The sequence below is a fragment of the Marmota marmota genome, unplaced genomic scaffold, assembly GCF_001458135.2.
Source record: "Marmota marmota marmota unplaced genomic scaffold, marMar, whole genome shotgun sequence".
In the NCBI taxonomy this organism is placed as follows: Eukaryota; Metazoa; Chordata; class Mammalia; order Rodentia; family Sciuridae; genus Marmota; species Marmota marmota.
In genome coordinates, this window is record NW_026000222.1 from 289,102 (window position 1) to 297,448 (window position 8,347).

The 8,347-nt window shown below is 57.0% G+C and overlaps 1 protein-coding gene across 1 annotated transcript; it reads right to left on the reverse strand.

The window, feature by feature from the left end:
• Nucleotides 1–1,242: 1,242 nt before the first annotated feature.
• On the reverse strand, nt 1,243–6,160 carry Mc1r (melanocortin 1 receptor). Its single transcript, XM_048792621.1, has 2 exons — nt 3,402–6,160; nt 1,243–1,791 (listed from the first exon to the last, which is right to left on the reverse strand). Coding segments are annotated over exons 1-2 (1,023 nt in total). The 5' UTR covers nt 4,424–6,160; the 3' UTR covers nt 1,243–1,790.
• Nucleotides 6,161–8,347: the final 2,187 nt, after the last annotated feature.

Consider the following 8,347-nt stretch of genomic DNA (forward strand, 5'->3'; position numbering starts at 1 on the left):
CGGCGGCGAGCGCAAGCGGACAGTCGGGCGGGCTGCAGAGGGTCGGCGGCCCCCGCCACCAGCTCTTATAGCGCCGGCCCCGCCCCCGCCGGCCTGACGTCAGCGGGCGCGGCCAATCCCAGGGCGCCGCCGCAGAATGCGGCACCGGCTCTGCAGCATCAGCACCGCACATCCCGGCTCCGCCCGCGCAATGCGGCGCCTACTCCCGCAGCCGGGACTAGGCCGGGCCCGGCGCCTCCGAAAGGAGGGGCTGGCTCCCAGAGGGTCCGGTTGTGCGAGTGGGGACTCCAGGGAGGACAATAGAGCTCCCCTGGGCCCTTGGACATCCCTCCCCGAGGCAGCTGCCCTGTTGGGTTCCACCACTGCTGCAGCCCCACCCTGAGGCTTTGTGAGTAGGGTCTTTCTTCTCATCCGCTTAGGAACAAACCCCCGTCTTCCTGGATCCCTGTCTTGTGGCAGACAAGGTATTCTGGTCTCTGCCAGGTTCGTAGGGGTGGGCGAGGCAGGAACCCACTAAGCAGGCCACCTGCAAGAAAGCGAGCTTCAGACAGGACCCAGAAACATCCGAGTTAAGAGACTAGGGGAACAGAAGGGCAGCAGGTGATGTATGCAACTCAGAGTCCCTGACCTGGCAATGGAAGGTGCCACCTGCCCTTCCTCCCCGAGGGTGGCCATGAGGAGGCATTGCACTCCTGGGCATTCCCAGCGCCTGGCATGCAGCCCTTGCTCCATGAATATCCGCCTCAGGAATCGTCCTAAAGGTACATAAGCCAGGCACTGAACCTACCAGGGCAAAAGACAGAGGACAGCAGTTTCTGACCCATTCCCTGATGTCACCTGTATCCTTGAACTCTTGGTATAAGTGAGGGTAAGGAGGGGACCTGGAGCCATCTGGAACCACCTACTTAAGGAGACTGTCAGAAGAGGAAGGAGAGGATGCATCTGCCATGCATCATTCTATTCATACATACTGCTGGTTTAATATTCATCTAGGGTTAGATTTCCAATGACACCTTATAATGAGGTCCTCATGGAATTTTTTTTTTTTTTTTTTTTTTTTTTTTTTATAATCTTTGTAACCTGCTCCTCAGATAGGTCATTTTTTTTTTAATTTATTTATTTATTTTAGTTTTCGGCGGACACAACATCTTTGTTTGTATGTGGTGCTGAGGATCGAACCTGGGCCGCACGCATACCAGGCGAGCGTGCTACCGCTTGAGCCACATCCCCAGCCCCTCTCATGGAATTTTGATGACAGAAATCCCTTAAGAAGGGTCTCAGGCAGCACCACAGTGTGTAGACCCTCAAGCATCATTCACTTCAAAGCCAGCAGCTGAGAACAAGCTGCAGGCGCCTGTGCCCTCCATTCTGTGCAGGAGTGCTGTGTGTTGTAGTTGCGGCTCTCTCCTCTCTCGGGAGAAGCTCCCTGGTTTGGCAAGCATAGAAATGGGTCTTTTGTTCTCAAGAGATGCCCCTCCCCCACAGTTTGTCCATGATGTGGCTTTCCGTGGTTGGTTTCCAGCTGTCCCCATTCAAGGAGTCCTGGGTGAGTATTTGGCTGTGCCTCCTTGTCTGAGCAAGGGAAGAAGCTTGGAACCATCCATAGGCCTGGACTCCCTCTCTGCCAGGATGGCATCAGACCAAGCCAGCTCCCCCTCTGTCCCCAGAGGGCTCTGGTGCCAGGCTGAAGGCTGACTCACTGTTATGTCTCCCAGCAGAGACTGGCCTTGCCGGGAACCAGCAGTCTGGGCTGCAGCTGACAGCGTGGTGGGGGCTGCTTACTAGACCTGTCTGGGAGAAGGTTAACAGGACATGATAGCTCCCACCAAGCCTACCCCAGGGAGGAGGTCTGCTGATGTCCAGTGTCTGTGCAGGAAAATTAGGTGGGCTTAGTGAGAAGCCCAGTTTTCTTCAGAAGAGGGGCACAGGGGTCCACAACTCTCTAAAACCAAGCAGTATAGTTCACCCCAAGATGCCCACTGCCCTGGACTCGGTTTTGGACATCCTGAGTCCCTAGACAACCTCACCCCGTCCTCAGAGGCCTTGTCTAAAAATTTCCCCGGGGCTGGCAGAGCACTGACCCAGCTCCCAGGAGGACAGTGACTAGCAGAGAACAGACCCCAATCCCTGTTCCACCCCGGGCCACAGGCCCCTCTGGGCATCTCATAGTAGATGAGGATGGTCCCATTCACTGTGTGCCATAGCTGTGGGGTTGCAGGGATGAGGCCAGGAAAGGGGCATGCTCTGGCTGGGGTCGGCCCTCTGCACCTCAGGGGCTGGGACTGGGTGGTGCTGCTACTGCCAGTGTAGAGCTGGGCCAGAGGCATTCTGGGCAGTATGAGTCTTGTCACCATGGAGGTGACTGGGGGAAGGGGCTGCTGAACATGTGTCCTTGGCTCTGTATTGCGGTTTGTAGCCACAGAGAGACAAATGGCCAAGAAGGAGCTGAGGCCTGAAGTCGATACACTCTTCCCATGGACACTGGAGGCCTCTGGAACTGTGGTCTCCTCCCCTGGGTAGACAGTCATGATTTCTGGGATTCCTTCCTCCCCATCATAACTACTGTCCCTGCCTTCCCTCCACCCAGATTTCAAGCAGCTTCTGGAAGAGTCCAGGAGATGGTGGTGAGGCTGCACCTGAGCACAGCATTATTACCCATTGTTTCCTGGCCCTGCACTCCCAGGCACTGGCCACTGATTCAGACTGGCAGCCTCTCCTGCAGCCAGAGCGTGCCTTTGCTGGATCCCCATGCCTGGGGTGAGTGTGGTGCTGGATTCCCAACTCTCGGGTTTCCACTGAGCCTGCAAACTGGCTGGATGCTCAGCCCCACTCTGGTGGACACCCCTGTGCAATAGGCCCATTCTGCAAATCCAGTCCCCTAGCTCACTTCTGAAAGCAGCCTGCTGCACAGCTGTGGCTGGATCTTTCTGGTCACAAAGCCCTTTCTCCTGAGGCCCTGAACAGGAGCAGGGTCCCTTTTCCATGGCTTCCTGTCCCAGCTGCTGAGGGCACAAGCCCCAAGAGCTGGCAGCAAAAACCAAGTGATGGTGGGCATTGCCTAGTCACAGGCAGAAGCAGAAATCCCTAGGACAGAGAATGTCTCTTTAGGATCCTAGGATCTGCCCCTGCTGCCCAGTAACCAAGCCCCTCCCCTCCCCAACTTCCTCCATTTCCCACAACTTCATTTGAGGGGGTGGTTTCTGGAGGTCACACTTACCCCTCTCCCTGTCCCCGGTCTGTGCTTTCACACCTTTAGAGATCATCTAGTCTGTCCTTTGGCAAATGGGACCAAGAAGGGAAGGGCCTATCCAAGGCCACACAGGACTCGGGCCACTGGATACCTTCGTCTTACTCTGCCCAGCATCCCGTCCTTGATTCCAGAAGCCACCCTCCCTGCTCACCAGGAGCACAGCAGCACCTCCTTGAGTGTCAGGCAGAGCTCCCGGCTGCGGAAGGCATAGATGAGAGGGTCCACAATGGAGTTGCATATAATGAGGGCCAGGAACAGGTTGAAGTTCTTGAAGACACAGCTGCAGGCAGGGTGCTGGGGGCAGAGAACGAGGAGGGTGAGGTGCAGGAAAAAGGGGCCCCAGCACAGGAAGAAAACACCCAGGAGAGTAGTGAGGGTCACAGCACCCTTCAGGCAGAAGCCCTGGTGCACTGGTCGCTGCATCTTGTGGAGCTGGGCGATGCCCTGGGCATGCTGGCACGCCCGGGCAAGCATGTGGATGTAGAGAGCTGCCATGAGTGCCAGCATAGCCAGAAAGAAGGTGACGAGACAAAGCAGGACAGCTGCGTGGTTGTAGTAGGTGATGAAGAGGGTGCTGGAGAGGATGCTGGCCGCCCAGATTGCCACGATGGCCCACCGTGCGCGGGGCAGCGTCACAATGCTGTGATAACGTAGTGCATAGAAGATGGAGATGTAGCGGTCCACAGCAATGGCCCCCAGAAAGCAGAGGCTGGACACCATGGAGCCACAGGTGAGCACGTCCATGACATTGTCCAGCTGCTGCACCACAGCGGCTGGCGTTGCCAGGGCGCCCACCTCCAGCAGCAGGAAGATGGCAGTCTCCAGCACACTGCTGGTGCTCACCAGCAGGTCAGACAGGGCCAGGCAGCAGATGAAGCAGTACATGGGAGAGTGCAGGTTGCGGTTCTTGGCGATGGCAACCACTACCAGCATGTTCTCCACGAAGCTCACCAGCCCCAGGCCAAGGAAGAGCCCGTCAGGAACGGACACCAGCAGGCACTGGGGGTCCGTCTGGTTGGTGGCCAGCCGGAGCTGAGGGGTGGCCGTAGGGGTGGAGTTGAGAGAGCCCAGGAGCCTCCTCTGAGCAGGCATAGTCCTGTCCTCAGAGCAGGAGGGGCGGATGGAGGGTCCCAGACCCCACTGTGTCAGGCTCCAGGCACCAGCTCGGCTCATGGTGCGTCGGGTGTCACTCACACCTGTCCTGTTCCATCCCGCTCTGACACTCGCACTCACCCTCTCCCTGGCTGGACAAAGGTTGGCCTAGGCATGGCCCCAGTAGAGTCCAGAGACCTCCTGGCTGGGACCCTGAGTTCTGCGGTGTGGACCTTCTGCTCCCGGAATCTCAGTTCACAGTGCCAATGAAGCTGGTCATCCACTGCACTGCCAACCTCTTCTCTGGAGGCTGCTCTCGTGGGGACATCATCTGCTCCGGGAGCCTCTAGGTCACCTGCCTCTGATAACTCTGCCTGGCCTCCTGCCTCCCTGGGCCAGGGGTAGGCTGAGGTCCCAGGAAGAATGGAGCCTTTCTTTAAAGTTGTCCGCGGAGCCCCTCCTCCAGAGGGTGGCACATGATGGGCGTGCGACTGAGCTGCGTGAGCACCCCGGGACCGGCCGCCAGGGGTGTGAGCGGCACCCAGCAGGCGCCAGAGCCCAAGGACCCCTGGGCACAGCGCGGGGGTCAAAGCCATGCTGACCTTCCCCGTGCTCCTGCCCCTGCGTCATCAGTCCTGCCTCTGAGGACCTGCCCCTGCGCCCCCTTCCGAGAAACTTCTAATTCTCCTGCAGCCTCGTGGCGGCTTCCCTGCGTTCCCTGGTGCCACTGGGCTCTGCTTCATGGTGGGAGCAGCTGCCAGGCAGGAGGCACGTCGCCTCTGGGGCATTTTTAAATTTTTTATACTTTTATTTCCTGTGTTTATTTTTATGTGGTGCTGAGGGTGGAACCCAGCGCCCCGCATGTGCTGACAGAGTGCTCTACCGCTGAGCCCCAGCCCAGCCCCTTTGTTGTTATTTTTGTAGGCAGGGGCGCCCTGAATTGTCCACCACCGTGCTGGCTTTATAAATTTCATGCTTTTTAAATATTTTTTAAAAAATTTCAGTTGTAGATAGACAATACCTTTTTATTTATTTATGTGGTGCTGAGGGTGGAACCCAGGGTCTCACACATGCTATGCAGCCACTCTACCATGGAGCCACCACCCCAGCCCCATCTTTCTTTCTTTTTAAATTTTTGCTGAGAGTGGAGCCCAAGGCTAGTGCTCTACCAGAGCCACACCTGCCATCCTGAGAACTTGTAAAATGATCAAAATCTCAAGAAACAGTTGGCAAGGCAGGAGCCACAGCCTCAGCAGAGGCTCAGCACTAGACATACCCCACAGGAGCACCTTGCCATGCCAGAGCGGCCACAGCCCCCAACTGTAGCACTGCTGGGGCTGTGGGGGGCCGTTCTCCTGGCGGCTGGCCAGACGCATCCTGCTGAGGTCTACCAGCACCTGTCACCATGCGGACTTGCTCACTCCCTGGGGCACCAGCTGCAGCTGCCTACCCCTCCCTGGTGGCACCCCCATTCATGCTGTGGGCATACAGGACCTGGAGCTGGGGACCACATCAGGGCACTCTTGTCTCTGGCCTTAGTGGGCCACAGCCAGGGATGGAACCTTGAGAACCATTTACAGCCCTTGCCTGGGTGGGGAAGGCCGTCCTGCTCCCATTTGGGTATCTGCTAGGCTCTCTCCAGGGTGCCCCAGCACTTTCTCCGGCAAGATGTGTTTGTGTCTTGCATTACTGAAGACTGTACCCAGGGTCTCGCACATGCTAGGTAAGCCCTCTACCAATAAGCCATATCCCCAGCCCATTTAAAAAAAAAAAAAAAATTTAGATTCTATTTTGTGGTACTAGGGATTGAATCCAGGAGTGCTCTGACACTGAACTATATCCCTAGACCTTTTTTTATTTATTGTGTGTTTATTTATTGGCAGTACTAGGAAATGAACCCAGAGGCCCTCTACCATTGGACCACACCCCCAGCCCTTTTAATTTTATTTTGAAGCAGGGTCTTGCTAAATTGCAAAGGTTGGCCTTGAAGCTGTGATCCTCCTGCCTTGGCCTCACAGCCTCATGGCCTCACTGAGATGATGGGTGTGACCACTGCACCTAGCAACCCTGAGGTGTTTCGAAAGCACTTGGTTCTGCAGTACGTGTGTTAGAATCCATTCTCTCACTCCTTCATCTATCCCACTGCCAGACAGCCTTGGGCCACACCATGCCCGAACACCGGTGTGTGAAAGCACAGGACAGTGCCCACTAACCCTGGTGGGACTCTCCTTACAACCCCACCCTGCAACTCACCAACTCCTCGTGTTTACTGTGGAGCACTTAAGTACAACACAGATGGAAACCCACAGATGACAAACATCAGAATGATGGCTTCCCCAGCCTGAGGACAGCCAGGAAGCAGCACCCAGACCCACAGATTGCAGAGTGGCCCGCGCCAGAACAGCCTCAGGTCCCTTCCTGCCTGCTCTTGCAAGCCACTGTCCTGACCTCAACACCACAGGTGAATTTTGCCTTTCTTGGAATGTCATATAAATGGAACCTTCTGGTTGGTATTTTGACTCACACTGAGATTCATCCTTTTTATTGCAGGTAATTAAAATCCTCCCACTTAGACCGTGTGGTGTCCATTATGTGAGCAGATCATGCTTGGCATTTGGACAGCTTCCAGCTACTCGGGACGGCCCAAGGTGGCGTTGGAGGCTTGGCGCACATCCCCTGGGGAACAAGGGGCAATGTTGGTGCCACAAGGTGTCCATCCTTAGTGGATCTGGCCGTTTTCCATTGTTGGTGGACTGCTTCTTTCTGGCAGCTCACCAGTCCCACAAGCCTCCACGGAGAGCCCGCATGGAGGACAGGGCCCACATACTGCCATACCCTGAGCTCAGCTCTTTGCCTCCATGACCTCTGCCCCTCATTGAGAATGGCCCAGGGGAGCGGGTCCCAGCACGAGGGCTGTGCTGCAGCACTGGCCCAAAGCCACGTGCAGCCCAGGCAGCAGCAGCTGCAGACCACTGTGCACCTCGGGGCAGCGGCGGGCAGCCCGCCCCCGCCCCCTGCTTCAGGGCCCCTGAACAGGGATGTGGATTTCCACTTCCATGAACAAGGCCTTTGAGAGGGATGTGTTTCTCCCCATCCCTCCTCTGCCAAGCCTGAGACTTCAAAGGCATGAGACTGGGGTAGCCTTTGGCAGAGGTGACCACATCCTTCCTCCCACGAGACCCAGTTTGGCGGGCATAAGAAACAAGACAACCCTGCCTCAGGACTCCCTGTCTTGGACCTCACTGGACACTCCTGCTGCAGGCTTCGTGGGAAGGAGCCCAGTACAGCTGAGCTGGAGACAGTCACCTTTTGGCTTGTGACAGCAGGGAAAGTGGAGAGAGCAGCCTCGGGCTGTCTGTGCCCAGATGAGGCCAGATGGTGCTAAGGCTGAGTGTGCCCTGACCTGGATGTCCCGGCGCCCAGTGCAGCTCCCAGTCTTGCCCCAGATGGACATACTTGGCCCTCACGGAGTATCCTGGTGCCCACAGGAGGGCAGTGCACAGCAGGCCTGCCCCACACGGGGATAGTGGGGCCACTACCTGACCCTCATGCCCAAGCACAGCTTCTCAGGAAGGGTGCTGGCCACATCTTGGCAATGTCAGCCTCCTCTGAAGTCCCTGTCTGGAAGTTGACAGGGAGGTTTGCTCCTGGGTGCCCACCTTGTCTAGCTCGGTGAGAAAGGCCACAGCTGGTCAGCCACCCTGCCCATCACCCAGGGCCTCCTGCTGAGGCCGAGTGGTCCAAAGAGGAGCCAGGCCTGCTTGGCAGCTAGGCCTTCGTGGCTGTTCAGAGACGTGAGCAACTCTAGAAGAGTGCTCAGCTGTAGCACTGCTTAAGCCCAAGTGGCACCATGAGGTGCTGTGGGCTCAGGGCCTCAGGAAGCAGGCCTGCAGCTGAGCCGGTCCCTCAAGCCCAGGGCCCTTCTCTCTGCTTCACTAATGCTAGAGTGCTGGCCGTTCATTCCAGAGTTCACTGGCTCCTGGATGCAGGATCACTGCTGTGGCT